The sequence below is a fragment of the Rutilus rutilus genome (genome assembly GCF_951802725.1).
Source record: "Rutilus rutilus genome assembly, chromosome: 5".
Taxonomy (NCBI): domain Eukaryota; kingdom Metazoa; phylum Chordata; class Actinopteri; order Cypriniformes; family Leuciscidae; genus Rutilus; species Rutilus rutilus.
In genome coordinates this window covers 3,677,634-3,705,273 of record NC_140213.1, presented here as the reverse complement: position 1 = coordinate 3,705,273, position 27,640 = coordinate 3,677,634, and the positions used below count along the sequence as shown (strand labels likewise).

Sequence of the window (27,640 nt, the reverse complement as noted above, 5' to 3'; positions counted from 1 at the left end):
CTTGACCTGTGCTCCGATTATGCACAAACCATTGACTCGTTCTTTCCACAAAGGCGATAGTGCAAAGATTGTGGTGAATCCCCTGACATTTATGTGAACAATTCAAATTATAATCAGCATAATCAGTGAAAAATGGAATGGCATGCATTTCAAATGGTCTAGTTAGTATTTGGTCATTTTAACCCATATTTATACAGTCAAGAAAGCTTCTTTGTATCTTAATGGAGAGGACAAACAGTGATAAGAAGAGACGGCCCTTGCCATTTGTAAGTTACTGTACATTGTACCTTCTGAATGGACTGTCTGCTTTAAATCTTACGTCAGTGGGCTTTATTTAGGGTCTTCTTTGCACACACGATCAACCACAAATGAAGATAGTCCCTGTCCCCTTCCTCAGAAGAGCCCGTAGCTCATAAAAAAAAACCCTGTATGACGACCAAAGATGCAGCACGCAAATCTTGAGTGTGAGAATCAAAGGTAACAGCCTGTCTTTCCGTGATGTGAAGCCTTTTGCTTGATGAACAACTGCAGCTTGTGGTGTGTAAGATGATTAGCAATGAAAGAAAGGAGCTGCTCATTTAACCAAGACTCATAATGAACAAAACCACAAATCTGCCGCAAAGCCTGCAGAGCGCTGCACAGAGAGAGAGAGAGAGAGAGAGATAGGTGATAATCTGCATGCATTAGCAACTTCATACCTGTGTTTGTGAGAGTTATCGGTTGATATGGGTGTGTCTTCCTTCGTGCTACTTTTGATTCAGCATTATTCCCAATAGATTCATTTTGGAACGAATAACAAAGCAGCACACGGATCATTTTCTCCACATATATTTTTAATAACATAACAATTTAAAGTACAATAAGAAATAGAAGCTACTGTATATAAAACTCTCCAGCGGAACATAATGATGGGCCAGCATCAGCCTTATCTATACAGAACTGTATAAGCAGACAGGTCTTTAAAATTCCTTAAATTCATTTTTTTTTCTTTTTTTTTTCTTTTTTTTCATATAAAAGAAGAAGAGAAAAAAAAATTCGCTACATTTTGTCCTGCGCTACCTTATTTTATTTTTTTCCCCACGAAAGCACCAGCTGTCTGCATCTCATATTTCAAAGTTTATAAAATATAAATTATTGAAAAATATCAAAATGTTTGTGAACTAAATACATTAAAATTCTCATTTTAACAAAAAAAATAAAATAAAAAAAAATACAGAAATATAAAATATACAAAATAAGGCAAAATTGTGGGGAAACAAAAACAACACTCAGTGTGTATGCATCTGTCAAAAGTCTTGAGCTTCACACAAATGCATCACTTTTTACAATCAGGACAAAGACTGCATTACGATCTGAACCTTATTAAAATAAGACTTGTTTCCATGGAACATGTCGCTGGCTTTCATTGTGGTTTGAGAATATGTCAGGTAGCATCACTGTGGGCTTTGACAAAAATCACGCTTTCTTCCGTCAGAACATGTTCTCTTGTTAATTCAGTGAGACTTTTGAGCTTGTTAAGGTGATGTACCACTTTTTGTTGTTGTTCATGGTAGGACGAGCTTAAATTCTGAGCTCTGAGCTTCTGAATATGGTTTATTTTTCAATCTAGCAATTTTATGAAACGTTATCTGTAAAAATAGACAATTCCAAATCTCCACCAATCAGGATGGGTAGCATCTGCCTCTGTAAACAATACGATTTGTTTTCATAGAAGAACCTTCTTAACTTTGGCTTTTCCCACAAGGTCTTGTGTACGAGACGAGACCCTTCCCACACAGTGAAACAGTCGAAATGCTGCGCTGAAGACGCCATAAAACGATTCTACTTAGCCTTTTAAAGTACTGAAAATACTGGTACTTTGCATTTCAGTGTCAAGTTTGCACATTTGATGTGCAATTTCTCCAAATAACTACATTTAAAGTACACTGCAATGTAACTCTGGCTTAAGTCCCAACCAGCGATGACTAAAACAGTTCAATGACTATAATACTGCATTTAAATACCATTACGAAACGCGCTCCCATTTTGGATCTTGTGATATTTGGTAGCCAGTTGTAGCACACGCAATCGTCTTTAAAGCTGCCGAGATTATCAGCATGATCTGGTGGTCCTCCTATCTTAACATTGTATCAGCCACTACCAGTAATAGACACTTTCACAAACCATCTGGAAAATAAAACCCCCCACCAAAAAGATCTTTCGTCGCCGCTGCAAAATCCATCTCACGTACTTTGACAATCCAGATGCATGCTGAGGTGTGCACTTTTCAACATGGCTAAAGCGCACAAGACCGCTCTCAAGGTTAAAACACCTCGCAAACGTCTCGGGTTTATGGCTTTCGGTTCAGTCTAGCACTGCCAGCAAACCGTTTGATAGCGAAGAGGCCCGGTTGAATGACGTTTCAGTTTACCTCGAGAAAACACAGTGAGTTCATAAACACGGTGTGCTATATTAAGGCAAGACTTTATGAAAAATGATTCACGTACAAACAAAGCCAAGGCAAGAAATGTTTGAAATGTCTTTTGTCCTAACACAAGTGATGAAGCGACACCAGCGGTGTCATAAACGCACACTCTTTCTCACCACAAACGTGTGCGTGTGCTGCGACTGTCACCGTTGAGAAGCCAACGGCCGCTTTCATATGCGTCTCTCAGTTTGACTGAGGTGCGTCTCTTTCAACTGAAAAGGGCGAGACTCTGGTATCTATTTTGATCTGGTGATCAAAAACAGCGTTTTCAGCTATGGACATTGTGGTAAGAGCAACCCATATAACCGAACGTGACCTTAAAAGAAGCAGAGAGAATATCTAAGCACAGTTTCACTTCAATAAACCTTCATCTTCTGCATATGAAAATGTACAAAAAAAACAAACTAAAAACGGTGCAATCTCTGTCCGGACAGCATCTCAACACGATTGGTCTCTCCACATATTAATACTGACGCATAGATCTTTAAGAAACAATAAAACAATTCAAACAATTTGGTCCGGCTGAGAACTCACTTCCTCCTGGTGGGTAAGCAAGGAGACAGAAACAGTAAGTAACTTAATTGTAAATATTTCTGCGATATTCCTCTTGTCTCTAATTTTGGCAATGCGTTTAATAACAGGAGCATTCAGTCCAAGAAATGTCCATCTCTTTGTCTTCTGTTCCTTCCCGGTGTTTGTGCTACTGGGACAAACCGGCAGTTCTACCCGAACTTGGAGTTTTCCCTTCCCCGCAGAACTATAAACAATATAGACGCACAAAGTCTACAAATTCTAAACTTTGGTAAATGTTTTGATGCTTCCTTTTTTTGTCCCGTATGAGCTCAAAACAAGACTGGACCACGACTAAGTGTTAAGATGGAATGTGATTGGACCCGAAAATGGACGACCCGTTTTTTTTCTTTTCTTTCCAGGGTCTGTAAAGGTCTTTTTCAGCCTCCTCCCCCCCGCCCCTTTCCAAACTTTACTCATCCGTGTCAGGCTTGACATCTAACATGGTGTGGAGCTCTTCGGGAGTGTATCCCAGTAGGCTTTTCAAGTCACACACGAAGCGGTAGACATAGCGCTTGCCGGACGTCTTGTGGATGATGTTTTTGTCATAGTAGTAGCGTAGACCACGACTCAACTTCTCGTAATTCATCTTGGGCTTGTTTTTCCTCTTGCCCCATCTACGTGCCACCTAGAGGTCAAGGAGACACGGGTCAGGATCAGGAACCCACAGAACAATCATTCGCTTGCTCATGAGAATCTATAGTGTGTGCAACCCTGCGCTCTTGCAGTGGTGGTATAGTGATTGCATCAGATGCACTAGAGATAAACTGATAAATGGCACCGTGAGGTTAGTCTCTGAAGAACAACAGTGCAAAACACACTTACATATTTAATATATGCGTTTACTGATCTAGCTACAACTTTTTTGGTTCTGTGTTTTGGTAATATAAGCGTAACATAAACTCTCGGATTAGTTTTAGCATGCTATTGAATATGGCCATGTTAATGTATTTGGTCTTGGTGGAATAGACCTGATACACTGCTGCTGTTTATTATTGTAATGTAAGAACATTATGTGCTATGTATACGTGTAAGATATGCTGCTGCTGCATGAATACACACATAAATCCTGTAGCAGATGTAGGCAGGTGGAGCTGGGGAGGTGGAGGGGTTCAGAGGAACTCTGATAGCACACTGTAGGACTAACTTACAGCAAACACTGAACCAAACTATTTAAATGTTGAGCAAGCGATCTCATTGGATGCAGGATCAGCAGAGCCCAATCAGCTTGTGCCGTGTAGTAATGACGTGATTGTTTGTAGACAGCATGTAAAGCGCCCTCTAGAGTTTCATGAGTGAACTAGATATGTCAACTAACTAACTCTATTATTATATTTAGTATCATTGAGATACTATTATAGTTCTTATTCATATTTTGAATGAGATTCAAAATATGAATAAGAACTATAATTCTATATATTATTTTAGTTTAGGTAATTTTTGTAGTTTGTCTTTTTTTAAGTTTTATTTTTTAAATATGTCAATATAGTTTTTAGTCATCGTTAAACTAAATGGAAATGTGAATTGCACTGCAGACTAGCTGAAATAAGTAATGTTTTTTTTATTTTCAGTTAATGTATTTTTTTTTATTATATGGTTTTAGTTTTAGATTCAGTTAACTATAATAGCCTGGCATAGCCCAATGTTACAATGTTTTGTACTTTTTGATTTTTTTTCATTTATTTTGGAACCTATACAGAGCATGTTGACCATAACCCCTCACCTCATCAGGGTCGGAAAGCTTGAACTCCCAGCCGTCTCCAGTCCAGCTGATGAAGGACTGGCAGGATTTGTCCGTCAAGAGCTCCAACAGAAACTGCCAGAGTTGGATGGGTCCGCTGCCTGAATGGACACACAACACCACAACGACTTAATGCAATCCTATGGAGGATGTTCACAACAAAATACCCATTGATCTCAAGTATCAGTATGCATCATATGTCAAAGTACCATATGATCACCATTCTAGACTCTTCAGTTCTACTGCATTAAGTATAAAAGAAATGCTATATTTCAAATAGTTTTTCAGAGTTGCACATGCCTTTAGCTTTATGTCACGCTGCACGAAAACAGAGACCGGCGTGACACAATGGAGTATTGACTGGCTACTGCACCAGACCGCATGTCCGACTCGAGTTTGGGCTCTTTATGTGAATTCCAAACCACTGACATCATTTGGATTTGCCCCAAGGCTACATATCTGGTGGATAAATGTGTTTGATCACGCAAACCGTGATGTATATGTCTGCATGTCGCCCGGGTGCATTTGAAAGCACGCATGTGTGTGATGTCTACATGTGTGTGAACGGCTGTGTGGGTGTGAGAGAGAGAAGCCCTTGGCGGCCATCTGCAAAACGAGAGGTTTTTCTCACAAGCTTTAACATTGCATTCGCCCCAAACTATGATGGGGTCAACTTTAAAGACTTCAGCCTTCTCTGCACGGTGACACATTTAAGGAGGCATTTGAAATATTGCAAACGTATGCATCTTAATGCATTTAATTGTGAGAAGCGATTTAAGGTCTAGCGTGAAGGGTTTATGTGGTCGCGTTGACCTATTGAGCGAGATCTATCCTGCAAGAGCTTCACAGTGTGTAGGCAGCAGCGGAGCAGCTCGTGTACCCGTCTAGATTAGTTTTGGCTTTTCTTCATCTTGTGGTTTGTGCACATTAAAAAGAACCGTCACTTCATATCACACCTGCTGCAAAACAACAGTGAAGAGAGGAGAGAGTCTAATCTCCTGTGAACATCAAGTCCTGCACTATATATTAGCACCAGATTTGTACATTTATCAGTAGGCTATCAATATTGGATATTTAATTGTGCATGCTTGCATTCAGATCACCTCCGACATCATCTCAAAGCAAATCTCAACACTTTTTTCATACTTTAGAACACTAAATTTACAATTGTTTTATTTTTCAATTATTTAAACAGGAGTATAGGATTTGAATCTCATTCATTTATCAGTTTTCGGCAATTATTATCATTGAGCAGAATTCAGTAGATTTCAATGCATCCTTTCTTTGTAAATTAGGCTTATTTTACAAAAGTTTACACACAATTAATGTCACATGTTTACCAGCGTAATTCTTTTGGTGAACTGGGCGGTAAATCAAAGCAACGCACATGCAAAATAAGTGGTGATAACAGCAGGCACAACTCATTCTTAGTGAATTCCCCACTGCATGTTACATCCGGCTAAAAATATCCTTGCCGATAATGCAATAAAACACTAATGCAATTCTGAAACAGATTCTCTCATCAACAATTCAACAGTTCATTCTAACCCTCTCCCTCTCTGTCTGCCTTCCTCTCTTTGTCTGCTAAACACATGAATCCACAAAATCACTCATCTGGATCAATGCAGTGATCTGTTTATGTAGGTAAATGCATTAAAACACATTCCATAAGCACAGCTACTGTAACACACCCTCATTAGACCCAAAGGAGCCGGGAATGGAAAGCAATCGGTCTGTCCTCTACATGCCTAAACCAAACCCTCAGACTGACAGAAATCCAGCGCTGACTTTCAACAAAGCTTTGAAAGTACATTAAGGCCACTTTGCCTGAAGTGAGAGCATGACTGCAAGCAAAGGCAAGGATTTCATAAAGTTGATCTTAGAAAACAACTTGGATCTAAAGCATTGGGCTTAAAGGGATAGTTCACACTAAAATAAATATGTGTGGGTGAATGATCGTGTCGTTCAAAATACGTCTTTCACTGAACAGAAAATGAGATGTTTAGCAGAATGTTCACGCTGCACTTTTTCATTCAATAAAAGTGACTAGTGAGCTCCAAAGCACAACAAAAGCACCATACAAGTAGCAAAATACAGACAGCACTTTGTTAACATTATGTAACTACATTAGGTAACAAGAACTAACATTGCAAAAGTATCTCAGTTAATGTAAATTGCAATATTAATAATGCATTACTAAAAATAAAGGTTGCATCTGTTAATATTATTTAATGGAACGGAGCTAACATGTACTAACAATCAACAGTTGTGTTTTTTTTTTTAACTAACATTAACAATGATTAATAAGTACTGTAACAAATGTATTGCTCATAGTTAGTTAATGCAATAACTAAGGTTAACTAATGAAACCTTATTGTGCCGAAGAAATTGTCAGTGATGCAAAATTAAATTGGTTCTTTAGAGTCTTAAAACCATAATTCTGGTCTATTTTTCCACACAAAGCTATCATATTGTTTTAGAAGAACTGAAATAGAGTCTGTAGTAATAAAATACTTTTATGGCACTTTTGTGGTGCATTTTCTGTCATTTTTTGGAGTTTGGCCACCCCAGTCTCCACTTCAAAAAACAGGGTGAACGTTCTGCTAAAGATCCTTCGGTGGTCAATAAATAAATGGGGGGGGGGGGGGGGGGGGGGGGGGGTTGAACTCTGCCTTTAATGTGTGCGTGTCTGTACGAGGAAGCCGCCCTATAAAGTTAAAAATCAGCCGTCGCTGAAGAAAGTGTTGCGGTGCTGTGGTTGTGTTGCTCTCCTCACAGATCTGATGGATTTGCACTTACATACGTGATTAATGATGACAAACACGAAAACCTCAGAGCTCTGTGAGCAAGTGGATCATTTTTGTCACTAGCCGGCTTTATCTACCTCATCTCTGAACTCTGAAGCCTGTTGTGTTGACACTGCGGTAACACTAATGAAAACAGGTAGTTCAGTCTATATAAAATATATTTTTAAATATATAATTTATGTTTCTGCACATACACAGAAACACCCCAACAAGACAAGTACAAATAAATGCACAATTTACAATCTACTGCATAAAATATCCATAATGTCTCTTTTTTTTTTTTATCTCGGATCTAGTATAGAAAATTCCACATGACAACCAACTCAGGTGCGTGCAACACAGCTCTTTATAAGTTCAAAAGAGCCTAAAATAGAAATGAAATGTGCCACACATAGTAAGTGGGCCCTGTGTTCTTTCTTTTAGGGTAGAGGAGTGTTTTTTTTTTTTCTGCTCAGATATATGACATGAGCAGGTAGGTTTGAGACATAAGGCACAAGGTTAAAAAAGCCCCTCGAAGATGGGCCGATAAAGAAGCTCTCATCTTAAGTGCACAGGGCTGTTATCACTTTGTGCTGTTGCCAAGACGACCTGGGAAATGGGTTGAGATGTGGGCCGCAGATAAGGAGAACAAGATGAAAACAGCGGAGAAAGAAACGGAGAGCTGGTGGCAGTGACGAGAGAGAGAGAGAGAGAGAGAGAGAGAGAGAGCTTGAAGAAAGCCTGGGTGTGGCATGTTAGCTGGTTCATAAGGTTGATCACTGCAGCAGTTGTGCAGAGAAAAAGATTGCGATGACATTCTTACAGTCTTGTAACAAATGTGGCTCTGCGGTTACGAAGTGCACCAATGCATCGAAACTAGTGCACAAACTCTGTCACTGATCCAGAAGCAACTACGTCCCAGAAAGACAAAACAAGGCGCCTCGATTAGCAGGAAACACACACGTACTTGCGATTCCAAAATTGTAATTTTCTTTCTTGTTTTTTTTTGTTTTGTTTTTCATTAAAGATATTTCATTTTATTTGACGTGTGTAAGTATATGGTATGGGTTCAGGTTATGATAAAATAGATGGAATAACATATATGGTATAAAATATGATATGGTACATAATCTGATATATCAAATAACATCATATGTTTTTTTTATATGATATGGTATGTGATATGATAACTAGTAGGATTTATGGTATGATATATGGAATAACATATGGTTTTTGATGTGACATGGTATGTGATATTCCATATATCATATTATATGGTTGTTGATATGATATGGTATGTCATATGATAAATAGTATGATTTATAGTATGATATATGAACAAAAACATATGGTTTTTGACATGACATGGTATGCAATATTCTATATATTATATTATGTATCATAAGGCTTTTTATATGATTTATACCATATAATGCATTATCCCTTAATAAAATGACTGTGGCAGTACCATGGTATGGCATCAGATGGTAATGTATACTGTGAGACTGTGTGATCACCATTTATAAACGATTAAAGTGAGTTGTGTCATATTTGAATCCATGCTTCAAAAATACCATGGTACATGACCAAAATAACACTGTATTGCCATGCAACATGCCTAAAAACAGTGATAATACCACTGAAACATACAACATTTTTACTCATACAACTTCCATAAAGTTGTCATCTCTGTTCTTGACTGTTCTTTGATTATGAATTTAAAGCTTGGGTATCTCTCTGTCTAATGTACTGAACCCAAACTGCAGGTTGTGAGAGGCAGATGTTAATGCTGACCTGTGTACCCAGCGAGCGCAGCTGCCGGGATGACCGGCTTGTCCTTGCTGAGGTCCGAGCGCTCCCGCACGTAGTCTTTGAAGGTTCCCTTTGGCTTGTGTCCGTGCAGTGCAGTGGGGTAGTCCTCCGAGTCGAAGCTGTCGTACGAGGGAACTCTCTGTAAGCTGTTGAACGACGACTGGCTACTCCAGGACTGCGTCAGCCGGTCACAGCTCTCGAAACTGTCGATGCTCTCGAACGAATCTTGACCTCCCAGCTTACCTGAGATGGAGATTTCAGTGTCATTAAACATTAATCACGGGCATTTTCCAATCCACATATTCAAACAGACCTAATGCATGGAAAAGAGGAGCATGTGCATGCTTCAAAATATCTTCACAGAACAGTGACTTATGACAAACTTTTCTTTTAAAGAACATGGGCCTAATTTACAAAGATGTACGCAGAATGTATAAATGTATATGCAAATGGATTACTTTAAGTGACGTCAAATCACAAAACATCTGCACTGTAAAAATGTTTGTCTTTTGTCAAATCAACTTAGGTATTTAATGTGGTTCAGATAACATCATATTTAGATTTTCTGTTGATTAAACCATTTCAGTGAACTCAAAATGTTAAGGCAACCAGGTAACGTACTTTAAGCTAAACCAACAATATTGTTTACAGTGTGCTCATTTGCTGAAAGATGGCATTCCTGAACTTTAGGCTCGAATAAATGAGGACCCTGGTCTTCTATTTCTAACCGAAGAGAGGGTGTAAAGTTTTTAGCGAGTACACCAGCCAGCGGTCTAGACCCGACCACGTGGAAAAATCTAGAGCTGCTCCACACCACACTGTGTTTCTCTTACACAATATCCATGTGGAAATATTTGGGTTTTCTCTAATTGGAAGAAAATCAAAACAAATTGCTTCTCTCTATTTTGGGCCAAACTGGAGATGAAAGCCCGGTCTCGAGTGAATGTCAATTACAGAATGAAAGATAATACAGAGCTGGGCCCGATCCTGAAATCTGCAATTGAAAAATTGAAGCCACATGCGAGTTTGGTGGCACCACAAATTCTTTCCCACGCAGGAAAAAAAACACAAAGCTGGGATTTACTGCACATAAAACCTAGAGGGCGAAAGCCTAAATCTCTGCGTTGTTCAATAATATACAAGCGCTTTTGACAAATCTCAATGTCCAATCCAAATCTGGATCATTTGTTCAGCTGCGTGACGGTTAGACCATGAAGAGCGAGGCAGGCTGTTTATTCGACGAGTGGGAGTGAAACCAAACGTACGTGAGGTAAAGTTACTTCATGAGAAACCGGAACGCTCTTTTCACGCTTTACACCTCTCTCTCCTTACGAGAACCTAAGGTTCACAAAAACACCTCCTACCCCAGTACCGTAACCTCACAAGGACGCGCTGACACAAAAGACGGCTACCAGCGCTCTGTGGCTTCAAACATCTCTCACTTTGAAGCAAACATCTTTGTTTTTCTCTCCTTTTCCCCCACCGCAGGCAGTCGAGAGCATCTTGAGATGGTGTACGATAGGACCACAAATAAACCCAACGGTCTACTTCATTCCCTGGCAATTGGCGCATAACTGCAGTAATGCGAGATGAGAAGAGTTTGTTTTCACTGCTGATCGCTGCGAGGGTTGATGGGATACGTTTTAAGCCCCGATGCGAGATCGTAAACATGCATCTGAGACCAGAGGAATTCGCTTTTGTCTCCCAGAACGTTTAACGACGCCTCAGACTTTATCTTGCATGGAACTCACAGTTTCAAAAGCATCGAAACACATGACCTTTGGCCCATACTCACCTCTGCTAATGCGACCCACACACATGTTGTCGGGTGACACGACTTCCTGTTTGACTGAAAAATAGTCTCCCTGCAGTGGATTGAGAGGTGCGTCTCGCAGAATAACGTTTGGATACTCGCTCTCGTATTTGAGTGACAGCAGGTCTTCCGAGCTAATCGGGTGGAGGGTCTGGTAAGACTCGGTTATGAAGCTCGGCTCCGAGTATTCGGAAGGAGGCACGCACTGAGGATGCTCAATGCCATAGTCTGGAGGAAAGGAAGACGAAGAGTTAAAGATTTAAAAAGAAGACCTTTTCCATAAAATGACAGTTCATAGTGACCAAAGGCTGTCTTGCACCAGGGCTATTATGCAAAAAAAAAAAAAAAAAAAAGCAAAAATAGATTTTCAGCGAATAATTATTTAAATTAGCAGATTTCTTTTTCATTGCATCGATCAATATTAGATATTTAATTGTTTGTACTCATTGCATAATGTTTTACATTTAACACTCACTTCTTTTCTTTTTTTTTATATAAAAATACTGGCAAATATTAGCAAATGCTGATACTAATATTAGTGAATATAAAAATATTATAATGTTGCCTAAATTCACTTGTAACATTGAAAACAACAACATTTTATTTTGAATTTATTTAGACAAAATAATTAATATCGGCCATTTTGTCCATAAAGAAGTAATTAAATATAGGTTTTGATATTTCTCCATGCCTTATTAAATTTCAATCTGTTCTTCACACAAAAGAACGCAAGTCATTTGAACCACTTTCACGCTGCTTTTATAGTATTTACTTGCTTGACCGTAACAACTCTTTCTGTATGGATAAGTTTATGTGAATTTCTGTTTTGAGTGTACTTAACATCATACATGTTTGAATGGCATAAGGGAAGGCATTAAGGAAGGTTTAACCTCCTTCACACACAGATCATTAGATCATCTCCCATTAGAAGCGGTGAGCGTGTACTCGGGTACTGTGATGACGCAAACTGAAAGAAAAGGCAGACACTCACTGAAGAAGTAGTCTGACGGGTAGCGGGATTCCTGGAAACTGGAGGTCAGACCATTGACAGGGAAATGCTTCGGGTCTTCTGTGTGAAGAAAACAACACACACTGAAACCATGCAACACTTTCGAAGCCAAAGCTGTTCAACAACAGATTAGACTGTGCGAGGCAATGCAACAGAAACTACCTTGATCGTCAGTGTGGCGTTTACTTTACAGGTTTTTCAAAATGTGACACCTCTTACACCTCTTGACAAATCACAGCATTGATTAGAGAATTGAATCTACAATGTATACTTTTTGCTGAAGATGATTTGCTGTACTGCTTAGCTTACTCTTTTGTACAAGTCACTTTATAAAAAAACTCAAAATTCTGATAGGATGAACTGCATTCTGGGTTTTTGGAGAGACTCACACCCGTGACTGTACGTCAGACGGACTCCATATTAATGTGTCTAATTTTTGGCAACCATAAACAGCCTACAGTCAGATTAATTAATGAATGGTGGCGCTATAGTATAACAAAAATAAAATATATGAATATTTATATGAAGAGTTCATATGAGCCTCTAAAGTGCCATCTGGAATTTTCTTCTAGAATGATAATTTTTAACAACCTTGTATATTTACATTCAGTAATTTCACTTAAATGGCAAAAATACAAATTTAAATTGTTATAATATTTTTTAATATACAAAATAATATCATAATAAAATAATGATTAATGTTTTATTAATATGATATCTAACATTCAGATTACTGCCATTAATATAATAATTTATTGAAGACAGGGTTATTATCATTAACCAAAACCATAAACAATGCATTATTTGAAGCAAAATAATTAACTAAAATAAAAAGTTTTATTTCAGCTAGTTGCTCTTTTAAACTAAAACTTAATTAAAACTATATAGACATATAAAAATAAAAACATAAAAATTGCAACAACAAAAAATAACTAAAAATATGGAAATTAAATCTAATTTATAAAACGTGACTGGTGTGTTTGGCGGTCCTGCAGATGTGGAGGCGGTGAGGATGTCTACCTTTCTGCAGCATCTCTAAATGCTCCCAGAGGATATCACCCACGAAGTCAGGAGCCAGGTCCAGGAATCGCTCTTTTCCCAGCGCACAGAGATTGGCCCCGTCCATGCTGAATTTATGGAAGTCCACATTCTTCAGACTGAACTCATTTACCGTCCAGGTCAACCATTCTCTCACATGGGCGTTTGTCCACTCGCGGGGATCTAGAGTAGTCAAAGTGAAAAGACAACTCAGAGTTACATCATTATATTATATACTTATTGTTCATAATCATATCCAGTAAGTAAGTCTGCTATGCCTCAGAAACTATAAACGGTCTAATACTGTGTACTAGTAATGCTGATGCATACAATATTTTAGTCGCAGGTCCGGTGGCTCATGGGAAATTATCAGCTGACTTCGCTATAAATTTGATGCCGTGACGGGAGGAACTGAAACGCCTGTAATTTTAGCTTGCACACCAACTCTATCTCTATCTCTGCCCGTCTCATTCTCTCTCTTTCTCTCGACTGTGCACATGCTCACTGCATTCAGCTATTTCCAGACAGACGCAGACCTGACACAGACTTCAGCCACCCTACACACAGCAAGCGAAGCCATCTTGCGGTCTGCCATAGTTTGGGAGGCATAATTCATAACCTCTGCTGCTTCAGAGTGCAATGTGTCTATCTAGCAAGATCTCTTTTTAGGCAACCTGATTGTGCCATTTCAAAAACAGCCTATACTGGGCCAGAAACGAGGAAAATGCGTTACTTTTCCATGTTTCCTCTATCTTCTTTTCTCTCTATCTATCATTTATTTCATCCTCCTATTAATCCGATAAATAAGAACAAGTAGGAAAGTATGTCCAATGTCTTTAACATAATCAGTGAGTTCTCAAATGTGTTTTTAGCATGTCTTTTAAAGGGAAAGTTCACTTAAAACATTAAACTTCTGTCATTATTTACTCACCCTGATGTTTTTCCAAACCCGTATAATCTCCTTTTGTGTTCCATGGAAGAAAGAAAGTTATACACGTTGGGAACAGGGTGAGTAAATAATGACAGTACTTTCATTTTTAAGTGAACTTTCCCTTTAAGAGAGAGAGCAACAGAAATAAGATAAGAAAAATGAATATAAGATTTGCTTAGAACAGTAAGAGAGTTTTTTTTTTTTTTTTACACACATAGAAATAAGTGCTTTAGAGTTTAGGACCTTTAGGGATGGAGAGTCGCTGTTGCTCCCTGGTGAAGCCACTGAATGTGGCCAGAAGAGCCTGTGACATCATTTCTTTACTTCCTGGAGTCAGTAAAGGAACATCCGCACACTCCAGATCTGTTGGGCCAAACACAGACAACATGTGTCATCGTCCATCACACACATTCCTAAATCAGATTAACTGCAGATATACTACATTTCACAAACAAATAAATAAAAACAATAAAATAAAAAAAATCCTAAAAAAAGCAAATAAAATACATAAACTATATAAAAAACATAAAATATATAAAACATATGAAAATAATAAAATAAATAAAAATAAATAAAAATAATAAAATATTTAAATAAAAAATAAATAAAAATAATAAAATATATAACATATTTAAATATAAAATAAAATAATTAAAAACAATCAAATATATAAAATATTTAAATATAAAAAATATAAAAAAATCCCAGCATCTCATATATGTCAATTCCACAAAATTCATCTCTGGAGGTAATATAAGTCAATCAGAGTACTGCAAGATCTACATAATCATATACAGCAAGAAAACCAGCATCCCACAATTGACTGTGGTTGTCCTGCATGTCTGCTGGCCATATGCACACCCTCCACCTCCAACCTGACCTCCTAGACTGCTTCTCAGAGCCGAGGGTCTGCTAACACACAGAGTGTGCCACGGGTCAGATTCTACGTCAATGATCACCTTCCCACAATCCCTTCTGCCCAGCAAGCTGTCCCATCTCCATGTCCAGCCATTGACAGAGGGGCCTGTGTTGGCAGGGGTCAATAGTTAGGGGTCAGAGGTCGTGGCAGAGGGTGATGATGTCACAGCAGGCTGCAGGGTGTCGAACAGACACTGCAGTGTTGGAAAGCTCGCCCTCTCTGCTCGTGGGCACCCAGCAGGACACAGAGAGGTCTTTGATGAGTTAAACAGTACCCGATGACTTCCACTGATCCAATTAGGACTGCCGGGGTGGCAGTTCGAGAGAAAGAAAGGGTCTAGAAAACCCCCTAAGGGTCTAAAGAATGCCATAGAGCCAAGCGAAGAATCCGCCGAAAGGAGCGTAATGCGATCAAAGACGCGCTGGATGTGCGGTGAGAGGTGATTATTCTATTACTGGTGGCCGTCAGAAAACGTCAGACTGTGACTCAGGCACAATGAATTTGTCTGGTAGCTAAATGCACAGTCCAGACTGTGGAGAGCGAACACTTTCTGTGTTTTTTTCGCTGTCTGCGACTGCTTTTCTACTGACACCCAGATGTTCTGGCATCTCCGCGCGGTTTTTAAACTGCCAGCCCTGGGCGCCGTATGGGTTTGCACTCGCTGTTGTCGATCCACATCACGACCTAACCCAGCCAAGAATGCACAACAGCTGTCCCTCCTAACCTCACTCCCTCTCCTTCTCGCGATCTGCTACCCTGGTTGACTCGAACAGGGAAGGATTTGCAGTGATGCATTATGCAGAGTGTCTAGATGGAGAAAAACAATGTAGTGCTCTTGCGTGATTGGATTAGAGCGAGATGCTGCAGTCTCCATTTACAGTGTTTAATTGCACATTAGAGCCATCTGGACGTCAGAGGCTTCATTCACTAGAGAAGAGGCCCATTTTCACATTAGGCGATGCAAGACCAGAACTGCCAAAAAAGACCCTGGTAAAGGAAACATGTTTTACTTGGACTAAATATGACACAGCAGCTTAACGAATGACAGGTTTTTATATTGCTGACAAATGCAAAGTGCCTTGTGAACAATAAAAAAAGTGATTTGAAATGGATATATGTTTAGATGACAAAAAAAACAGGTGACAGCTCTTACAAGCTGTGTATTCAAATATAAAGGGTTTGAGCATGCCATGAAAATCAAATCAAGAGAATTAAAAAAAAATAATAATCACTTGGCAAAAACCATGTATCTGCATGGCCACCTGAAACAAAAGGATAGTGAGCTGTTTTCAAAGAAAAACTCTAATCTCCATGCTTTTCATCAACAGATCTCATCTGCATGCACAGAGAGCTGGAAGATGTTCTGCGGGTATTCTGCAAACTCAAATTATCATTGACCAATCACGCTGAGGCAACAATCAAACATGCTCCGTCCACTTGGAAGTCAACACACTAATCATCCCGTTCTCATAGTTCATGCCAATACATGATTCACTGATTAAATATAAAATTAACTGATAAAATAAATGAATCACAGATTCATTTTAACCCCTTTGTTGAAGGCAAATATTTAGTTAAATGTTCATCACATTGCTTTTGGATTTGTTTTTAGTTCATTTAGTTTGATTTATTATCCATTTCAAGACTTACATTCATATAAATACATTGTTCACTTAAATACTTGAAATGTAGTAAACTTGTTTTACTTTTTTGGCAACGTTCTTGACTACTTTAAATGGTGATAATCTTCAATTCAGCTTTCCACATGGTATCACGTGGCACTTTATCGGAGGAACCAACACTATCTTTCTAAGAAGCAAATGCACACCTCAGCAGGTGAAGTTCAATGAATGAAATGATGATTATATCAATTTCCATAGAGAGTAACTAAACAACGCTAATAGCTGTAAATATGAATCCATGGTGATTCTTTCTACTGAACCACATTAGGCCCAATAGATCGTGGGCCTGAAAACCTTCTTAACGTACGGTAAAAGTACAGGTGTGTATTGGGTGGCGGGGTTGAGTACAAATCCGCCTGTCTCATCTGTGCATTAGCAGAGGGCTGTGAAATTGTGATTATGGTCACGAGGCCCTGGTGGTCTCAAGGAGTTGGGTGGGGTGGGGTCGGATGATTCACTTATCTGTAATGTGAGAGCATCCAAGACAACATGAATGGAGTCCCCAAAGGGATGACATCACTGTTGGCATGACCACAGGGTCCCGCCAATCAAGTCCATTCAGTGTTTTCCATGGTACATTCAGTGGTTTAATGACTTGCACACATCTAGCCAGGGCTAGTCTCCAGCCTAACAGATCACACATTGATGACAGTGTTAATGGTTCTTTCTAAAATTAGACACACTTCAAAGAATGTGTCTACATTTATGTGTGTGTGTCCACATTTATGTGTGTGTCCGGGGTCTGTCTTAAGTGTGTGAGAGACAGCGAGTGGGTGTGTAATAAAAGCCAAATAGCTCATTTGAGTCCTTCAATAGTCTGGACGGTATTAAAGCCTCTGAATGTTTTTTGTGCTTTGTGTATTTGTGCATGTATGCCAAATTAGCATATCTCACCACATGTTACTTACTTTCTGTTTCAATTCAGAGATGCATATGCCATCAAAGTCCAGTCTGAAAATAAGGTTGTTCGAGGGTGTAGAACAAAAAAAAAATATTTCAACTCGCAAAAAGTCAGGTTCTGGCCTTTGACAAATGTGTGTCACAGCAGGGTGTCAGGGTGGGCCATAAAACACCCTCAGTTCTTTATCTCTCGCATTATCTTTCACAGAGTGTTAGACAGCAAGACTGTTAAACCTGGCCCGCATGAAGGAGGGCCATTCACACAGCAGGTCTGTGCTGAACAAGGCACGGTCTAGGGTGGGGGATCCAGTGAGAGAAGTGCTTGTTCTGCCCACTGTTTAGATTTCCATCTGAAAGCATGCAGACCGGGCCGGGCCGAGACAGGAATAGCAGCGGCCCACGATCGAGCTCCCAAAGGCCACGCAGAGCCCGTCCACCCTGTCGAGGTCACGAGTCGGGGGCTTTCCCGCCCTGGAACACTGTGGCTATTCTTAGAGACCCAGCCAGTGGGTGCCCCGGGTTCAGTAGATGGTCTAACCCACTCATTCACACACACACACACACGCATAAATACACAACACCACCATCAGTGGGTCACACAGTGAGCATTCAAATCACAATGACCAACAGGAGCCACTTTAAAATGGGCATTCTTCAACAAGTTCTTGCTTTAAACAATTAATTTTTAAGTCTGGTAGGGTTGAAACGATACCACTACTGGTACCTATAGATCTGCTGCTGACAAGCCATAACCGTTTGCACTACCACAACCTAGCTCTTATCAACTTCTTTTCTGTCTGCAATCATGCTTTTGAACTGTCCGCAACTGGCATGCGATGCATTACAGAGATATGTATAGCAATGCTACTATGCATACTTGCAGAGTAAAGCGGAGGCAGTGTGCAGCATGCAAATTGAAAGAGCATAACTGCATTGCAGGAGTGAACACCTCGAAAAGACCATGAGAGCACATGGATCAGTGAATCATACTGTTTAGACTTCTGAACAAACAAATGATGATCTTGACAAACAGTTTACTTTCAGTGACATTCTTCCTAGAAACATCCAATAACGTCCTCTAAGTGTACCTGAAATTGCAGCACTTCATGAGGGGGAAAAAAAGACATGTTTCCAGCACTGGATATAAATATGTCCAAAAGCATTTCTGATCAAAGTGAATTCATATACGAGTAGTCAGTCATGCCTGAGCTAAGTTTATGAGCAAGCAGCTTTCAGAACCAGGGAAATGAAGGAAGGAAAGTTCTGCATGCAATTAGCAAGCTAATGGCTAATGTTGTCTGCCATTGTGGATCCAGCCAATGGCCAACAGATGCATTCTCGGTAAACGAATTCCCCAAAGACCGCATTGTTTTTATGTATCGAACCACACATTCCTGCCTTGTTTTACAATCGCTAATGTGGATGGGATTTTTCTGTGAGCTTGTTCTGTATTTGTGACCTAAAAACCAATGTGCCTTTGAGTTCAGTTCTAAATGGACCAATTACACAATTAACTGTACATAGAGTAAAGTACCACAGCTGCAACAATGAAGAGAGTTCACAAGCCCAAAATAGATGAATGGAAGGCTGGAAAAGAAGATGCAATGTTCTGAAATGCACAGCACACTGCAGAACACAACGGTGTGCTAAAGCATCATCAAAGCGACTAAAGTGATGCATCTTTTCAGTAAAATTCTGTATGGTGACAAATGTCAACATCAAATGTGTCGGAAGCGGAAGCAATGAAAAGCAGAATGGCATGACAAATTAAGTCTCAGCAGTTTGTAACGGTGTAAGAAATAGTTAAATGTCTTAAACAGGTTTACACGCTCTCAGAGGTAAAAAATACATAAATAAAAAACATTCAGACTGACCCTGCTATGTGGTTTTATGAGAAAGGGGCGAGTTGTTGAATTCCACCATGTTCTACTTGTGTAAGTGAACAAAGTCAAAGACTAGCCCTCATTATGACTGCCTCTTGGAACCGGTCCAGACACCTACACAAAACGCCTTTAACTGCCTCATCCCTAAATCACCCGAGCAGAGCCTCTCTGTCAGAAATATGTAGATAGCAGGGAGAAGGTTGAACGAGAAAGCGTCCCAGCTGTGGCGGCTCTTGTGACTGCCAAGGATCATGTGCCTTCTATTCAGCTGTACATCAAGTAGCACTCGCAAACTGAGAGAGACTGTAAACCTAGCTACAGCCAAACACCTGGACCTCAGAGAACAGCTTAAGATCCCATATGTAACCGGACTGGTAGCCAGAAGCGTTCCGTCAATATGCCTCTAAGGTAGGAAATGTGTTCAAAGAGGTGGGACAAAAGTAGGAAAATTACAAAACCAGCTCTGACTACTGAGCCCTAAAACAGGTGACTTGGTGAAAGAGCATACACCGATGGGAGAGCTGAATCTGGGAACAGGTCTTCCTCTGCCTCCCTAAACTGTGAGACACGTAGTCAGAACCAGTCGGGATGCCGCTCTGATCTCAAAACCAGACCCAACGCCACACTCTGTGTCTCTCCGTTGTACTCGGTAGACATCTGCAAAACAGCCACATCAAAAAAAACAAGAGTGGCATGGAAAGACAGGCACCGGTCCGGCTGGCTTACTCACCTCAAGGGCCTCCCACCACCCAGGAGGCGGTCTGGAGCCCACCAAAGAGCGTCAGAGGGACTGGGAAGGGCTAATGTCTTATGGGAGGAGGGGTGGGTGCTGGAGTCAGCTCGGCAGGGGCTGTGACTCAGTAATTAGCCTGTAGCACGCGGCGGGGATGAGAAGACAGCACTAGGCAGACGCCACATCAGGGGCCAGGGAGACGAGGCAAGAGCCCATGTGGCCCGCAGACGGTAGAGAGACAAATTCAAGAAAAAAAAAGAAAAAAAAAAAGAGAGACATGGAACATAGGGGAGAAAATGGGTGCTGTAAAATGTTGGAAAAAATACGCTGTGGTTGTTATTTCTTCCCTGCTCTGGGACATGCTGTGTCTTTTGCTTTTGTTTTGGTCTTTTGAAGTTCAGAGAAGCAGGGCCAGAGATAACTGTTGGGAAGACTTCAAACTGAAACACAGTGAAGTGGGTCAGGACGGCTTTCGCAAGTATGCTACAGCGAAAACGGCTCTGACGTTTCGCTCAGTCATTCTGACGCATGTAACGATTCGGAAAGAGTTTGTTTGTGCTGTTACCTTGTGCCAATAACTTGAATGAATAAAGGCTAGGACCTGCCTTCACCCTTTGATGACTACACTTTAAAGGGAACAATAAAAATGTGTGTTCACCAGAAAGAATTTCTGACAGGGGAGTCATTAAACCAGTGGACATTCTGTGAAGGGGGAGTCATTCATGAACAGTAGGAAAGACTTTCTGATATAACAGTGTTTCATCTTTGCCTCAAGGCTTGAGTCTGATGAATCAATTCTGAGTTTCAAATATTAACCCAGTCACCCTCTTAAAGCTTTAGCATGCCCTACACTTCACGTTAGTAAATTCTTTCTGAAGTGACTCGTACACTCGTACACAAACTATAAAAATTGCGTTCAGGCTGAGTCATGTGTTTGGCCCACATCCAGAGACCCACATCAGACTAACCTTGATTGCCTAGGTCTGTATTTGCACAGCTGTCAGGTAAGCAAGGCATGCTTAGGCCTGGCAAAAGAAACATAATCTGTTATGTAACTTGGGAATCTAAGTCATATTCAAAAACATTATCTCAAAAGGTTGCAAATATGACTAGCGGCTTGAATTATCATCTCTTCACACACCTAATAATGCGTGGATAGTTCGTTTGCACTAGTGCCCAGTGTGTTGGTATCTAAAGCAAGGGTGTGTGAGCGGGGCCTAGCAGGGGTTTGGGATGAGAGAGTGCAGTGTCTTAATCAGATAAAAGTGGGCAATAGGCAACCCACCCAAGCCTCAGACATTCCTGTCACTCACTGAACCTTGAGACGGACACGGGGAAAGAGTGAGAAAGAAGGAGAAAGGGAAGACGAAATATCCTCATCAAGGCCTATTTCTCTAGGACGAAATGAGTGGGAGGTGACCCCTGGCTCTCTCGTGTTGTTGCTGACTCATTTCACTGTGCTAAGTAGTCTTTGGGCAAAGATGAAAGGAGTGACCCAATTATCAAGCATTTTGACTACGCCCCTTTCAAAGCAGAGCTCTCAGAAGATGCTGAAGACTTCTGGAACAGCAAAACTGGCTGGGTTGGAACAGCATTAGCCATGTTAGTAGCAGATGTTACATGGGTTTATCTTTGGCCATAAGGCCGTTCTAACATCTGTGCTGCTCCACAACACATGATTCATACCTGTGAATGACTTGAGCTCGCACAATACATTTTTTAACGTAAACACTTTTGCTTCCAGACTCGCTGTGGGTACTTGGAGATCGTTTTGTGCTAACTCCATATATGCAGTCTTATTTTAGCAATTCAATTAATGAACGTAAGTGTGTTTATCGAGGCTGTCCTGCTCTTGTGTAGGTCCTATTGTCTCTTCATGCACTACATGTCTCCGGGGTAAATCAGATAATCTTGACTGAACTCTAAACAACTTTTGTGTGACTCTTGATTGAATTCAACCATTCATCACTTTTGTATAAACAGAGTCAAAAAGCAAATGGGGGCGGGGGAAGGCGGGCTTGTTTTTGTACTAGCCGTTGTCTTCAAGACACAGCTTGCTTGTCTTGATTTAAGACTCAATACAATCCGGGATCAGGTGCTTAATGTCTACGGCCTCTCCGCATTATTGACGCGTGCACGTTAGAAACTATCATCTGTGCCAGTCTGTCAGAGCTTTACACTCATACAGACACTTTGTGCAGAACATGGGACCCACAAGGTGCACATATCCATTTTTCCAGAAGACTAAAGTAGCAGACAAGCAGTAAACATGTCTTACGTGGATTTTACGGTCTTTGCCAGTGAGCTGCGTTCACCCTGGCCTGAACACTCACGGTTGACTGAACTCGGGGGAGCTTGTCTTGAGAAATTGTTTTGCAAGATAGCACGATATTTTGGCAACCCCCGCTGCAAGTATCAGCACTTTTTTTTAACAGCACACAACTGTTTTTCCATGCAAGGAGAAAGCTTGTGCTTTTGTGTTGGTGAGTGTTTGCACATGTTCATGTGCCAGTGCATTTGTAAATGTAAACTCTGCGACTGAGTGTGAAAAGAGAGCCAGCCCGTGTGCATGTGAGAATATGCAAGTGTGGTAATGATTCATACCACATCTTGCACATCACACTAAAATCATTATGTTTTAGCTTTCGTTCTGACATGCAAAGGTGAATGCCTTTTTTTCCATGATGTATTAACAGCTGGTGGTGTGTGATTCTGTGTAAGATTCTGCTCAGAATTATGCGTGTATAGCCATCAGCTGTGGTCGAAGCCAGTCAGCATTTTATCACAGGGAAACTAGCGGCCACTGAACTCACCCTGCCCTTCCGGGCCAAGGAAGAGGGTCATATTCTTAAAGAGTACAAGTACATTGGGCCAAGGCATGTGCTAACACTAACATCCCACTTGCATACTCGTCACTTTTTTCCAGTCCTCAGGAGTACAGAGGGGGAGTGTGAGACTGCTGACTACTTAACCAGCATGGCATCTTCCCTCCCTCCCTCTCTCCATCCCTCCCTCCGTTCGCCCTGGTCAGGCATGCGGCCCCTCCTGAGGCAGGCTGGGTCAGCAGCGGTGGGGGTTAATGGATGTGGTATGAATGGACAGTGAAGCAGCATCATGACAAACTTCATTCAGTTGACACTGACCACTCTTTAGCCAAGAGGGAATTTCCCTGCCATGACAAGCATGCATGAGATTGCACAAGCACACAGGCATCAAAACACAAAGAAAGAAAGAAAGAAAGAAAGAAAGAAAGAAAGAAAGAAAGAAAGAAAGAAAGAAAGAAAGAAAGAAAGAAAGAAAGAAAGAAAGAAAGAAAGAAAGAAAGAAAGAAAGAAAGAAAGAAAGACTAAGTAACTTTAATCACTAAGTAACAAGGATTCCCATAATATCTGCATAAAAAGAGAAGAAAGCCCAGGGCTCAGCCAATGACCAAATAATGAACTTACACTAAATGCACACGCACATTAGATGATGCAATGTTCTGAAAGCCAGCTCGACATAAAATTAATGACTCTTGTAGTTAAAGTTCAAGCCTGCTGGACATGCATGAAATGAAACACGACTACGTGAAGCGGTAAAGTGTGTCATGTCATGAGAGGCCATGTGTGGCAGTCAACATCAGTCTGGTGTCAGACTCTTCATGTACAGTATTTGCTAAATGAATATGTTGCTCTCATTCTTGCAACGTAGCAATAAAAGAGTCCAGTTTTTAACATAACCAATATGACAATATTCAGACAAAAATGACAATAAAAAGACAAAAATATGTTCTGAATATCCTAATACAACACTACAGTTTTGAATCCTGCTGATAGCATGCGTGACATTTACAGAGTTGTCAACTATAAAAGTGAAGATTGACAAAAATTGTATATAACAGCATGTTTACAAGACTGGTGTAGGTAGTCACATGACCAGAGCTGTTAATTGCAATCAGGAATATCCATAAAAGGAGGCATCTTGTAAAGCATGTTATAATACACATATTATTCAACACATATGATTACTATAACATTTTAAAAGTGTATGGATAATCTATAATTGCTGCCTCATGATCAGTGGTCACATTTGTGGCCAGTAAAAAAAAAATAATAATAATAATTTGATTCACATAATAATTGTTTTATTTTTATTTTTTACTATTATTACATTAAATATAAAAAAGTAAAAAAAATAAAAATAATAATAATCATTATTGCACCATCAATATCTTTTTGAACTACTTATACCTGCAAAAACTGCCTGACAGTACAACATTATGTTAGCCTATTCTATGCAACTTTTTATTGGGTCTTATTCAGCTTTTTTTTTCCCACCGGTTATAATTGTGACCACATATAAAACATATAGTCACTGACTTGGTTGAAATTAGGCTTTCCAATGAGTAAACTACATGTGCTCACTTATCTGGGTACAAATCTGGGATAAGTTGATGAATAGTACTATATCACATAATAAAGACTATTTGTACAGCACTAAATCAATGACTGGCACATCTGGAGCGCCACACGCAGGCTGTGATACCTGTCTATCACTAGCTGATCAAACACATTTTATGTTGCAACGAGTTTCGGAAATGTTCTCTTTGACATCAAATCTGTATCTCGATTCCAATGCATTTCACAAAGGCAAGACATCATGCACAAAAGTTATTCATAACTGACTGGACAAGTGACGTTGACGCGTTTTGCAATGCAAAGTCAAAACGATAATAATGAGAAAGCGTAGGCTACTTACCGTCTACTTTTTCAGATTTTATTATAGTTAACGGCTTAATATCGACAGCTGCCGTCATGGTCACGCATTCAGTGTACAAAGTCTGTTTGTATGTTTTTAGTCCCAAACGTCTCCTCCAAAAGTCCGTCTATGTGCCGGGAGTATCTTAGAAATAACACAGGTTTTCCCTTAACAAGATCCGACCTCTGAAGTATTGAAGTGTCTCTCTTCCTCCCTCTCTCTTCCTCCGCTCTATCTCAATCAGTCTTTCATTCCCTCCCTCTCCTCTGTTAGTTACCCCGGTCAGGGCGGTTCTGTGTGCGGCACGGAAGAGGCTGATCCCCGCGTAAAGGGGGCGGTGTTACTCGCTGATTCAATTCAATTCAATTACACTTCACTCTCTGCTGTCTCTCCCTGGACGCGACGCACGCGACGCACGCGACGCCACGGCACTGGAAGCGTCGAAGCTGCTCGTCATCTCAAAACGTTCACCAAACAGACTAATCAGCTGTGAGCTCAATGCTCACAGTTCAGCAACAATAATAACTGTCCTAAATATGTATCAATGTGTAGCGGAAATCCAATAAAATTATTATATATATATATATTTTTTTAATAATTAACTTTTATTAATACAATATTTTTATATTATATTTTGAATTATAATTAGCTATCGTCTATCGGAAGGATTCCACTTCATGAACAAGAAGTCTTTCATATTTTTAAGGCTATGTATAATTTTATAATAATAAAAACAATCACACACAAATGCACACAGTCATAAAAAAAAAAGAATACAATATAATATATTTGGTAAGTAAAAACAATTATAAAGATGGTCATAAAGTAGACAATTATGAATTCCTGTTTTTCAGTCTCTGCCAGCACTGTCTACTCTTTTTCTAGCTCTGCATCTTTAAGAGCAAGGTGACCATTTACCAGTCATAACAATCAGCACACATCTTGTTTTCTTTTGGCTGTGCACAAGACTCAGCACTCAGCCTCTGATACATGGTTTTCCTCGATTGTGAGTCATGTGTAAATAGGACATAGTAAATAAGCATAACTGTAAATACAGTACAGTAATGCACAGTACAGTTATGCCACCACTGTGCATGAAAAAACATCTGTGTAAACACCCTTTTCATATTCAAATGTGGCTTTTGCATCACCCCCCTTTCTTTTTGCATTAAAGTGAAGCTCCACCAATGAGACGGTGTGTTGCATTTGTGTACAGTCATCAGGGATCATGAAGCTGTGATTACATCTGACCAGGAATCGAGTCTGCTCATTTCTTGGGCACAATGGCCACTTAAATAGTACTGGGAACTTCCCATTTGTTCATTTCACTTACTGTTACACACAGAGAAGCTGATATTGACAAAGAGAGCAGTTTCACAAAGAAACGGAGATCACATATTGTCCATTTTCTGTGTGAATAGTCTTGAGCAATTTCTTCATCTTAATGAAAACAGTTGCCTAACTCCACTGATGCAATCTACTGCTGAAAGTGTCATATCACCATAATAGTTCACAAACGTCCATGTACTTGCATGTGCTGTTCTTTAAAAGCCAAGACAAGCTGACCTCCAAATGATGACTGCGACACACCTCACTCTCTCAAGGAAAAGCTGCCAAGGACAAGAAAACTATTCAGTCTATTTAAAAACACTGATAAACAGTGTACTCCGCGCTGGCTCGTGTTTTAGTATCTCATTTGTCATTGTGAATGGCTGATGCTATGCTCAGTTGAACTCTCACCGGAGCGCGGGAATCATGCAAGGAACTAAAGAGGATAAAAAGATATGTCTCCCGTCTGGCTAATAGTCTGCAAATGATCTGAAAGTAACGAGTGCTCTCATAACTTCGACCCTGCCCTCATAAACACCTCAGCGTATTTCCTGCCCACCTTGACTAGATCAGTAAAAATCCAAGCCAGGATTTTTACAGAGGATCTTCTCGCCACACCCACAGAGAGGGATTTGAATCATTGACAACTTTTGGAGGCCTACATTTCTAATAAAAACCTTAAAAATAAACAAATTAATAAAAAATAAATATATATATATGCTCTGATTGGTCAGCTGGTCCAGTCTGCTCTGATTGGTTAGCTGGTCCAGTTTGCTCTGATTGGTCAGCTGGTCCAGTCTGCTCTGATTGGTTAGCTGGTCCAGTTTGCTCTGATTGGTCAGCTGGTCCAGTCTGCTCTGATTGGTTAACTGGTCCAGTCTGCTCTGACTGGTCAGCTGGTCCAGTCTGTTGTGATTAGTCAGCTGGTCCAGTCTGCTCTGATTGGTCAGCTGGTCCAGTCTGCTCTGATTGGTTAGCTGGTCCAGTTTGATCTGATTGGTCAGCTGGTCCAGTCTGCTCTGATTGGTCAGCTGGTCCAGTCTGCTCTGATTGGTTAGCTGGTCCAGTTTGCTCTGATTGGTCAGCTGGTCCAGTCTGCTCTGATTGGTTAACTGGTCCAGTCTGTTGTGATTGGTCAGCTGGTCCAGTCTGTGTAATGCCTCTTACCATAGCCGGTGCGTTTCAGCTGCCAATGCTTCATGAGCAGCTGTGAACTATTATATCTACGGTGTATAATAGCATTGGTATTGGAAGTTCATACCATCTTTGCTGCCCTTGCAGTGATAAAAC

The 27,640-nt window shown here is 40.2% G+C and overlaps 1 protein-coding gene across 1 annotated transcript in view; it reads right to left on the bottom strand.

Annotated features, from left to right (window-relative positions):
* Window positions 1–812: 812 nt before the first annotated feature.
* ets1 (v-ets avian erythroblastosis virus E26 oncogene homolog 1) overlaps window positions 813–27,640 on the bottom strand; it is a 48,675-nt gene continuing 21,847 nt past the window's right edge. The window contains 7 exon segments of the mRNA XM_084409015.1: window positions 813–3,665; window positions 4,761–4,879; window positions 9,359–9,619; window positions 11,172–11,417; window positions 12,181–12,258; window positions 13,219–13,419; window positions 14,411–14,530. Of these exon segments, the coding sequence (XP_084265141.1) occupies window positions 3,450–3,665; window positions 4,761–4,879; window positions 9,359–9,619; window positions 11,172–11,417; window positions 12,181–12,258; window positions 13,219–13,419; window positions 14,411–14,530 (1,241 nt within the window). The 3' untranslated portion in view covers window positions 813–3,449.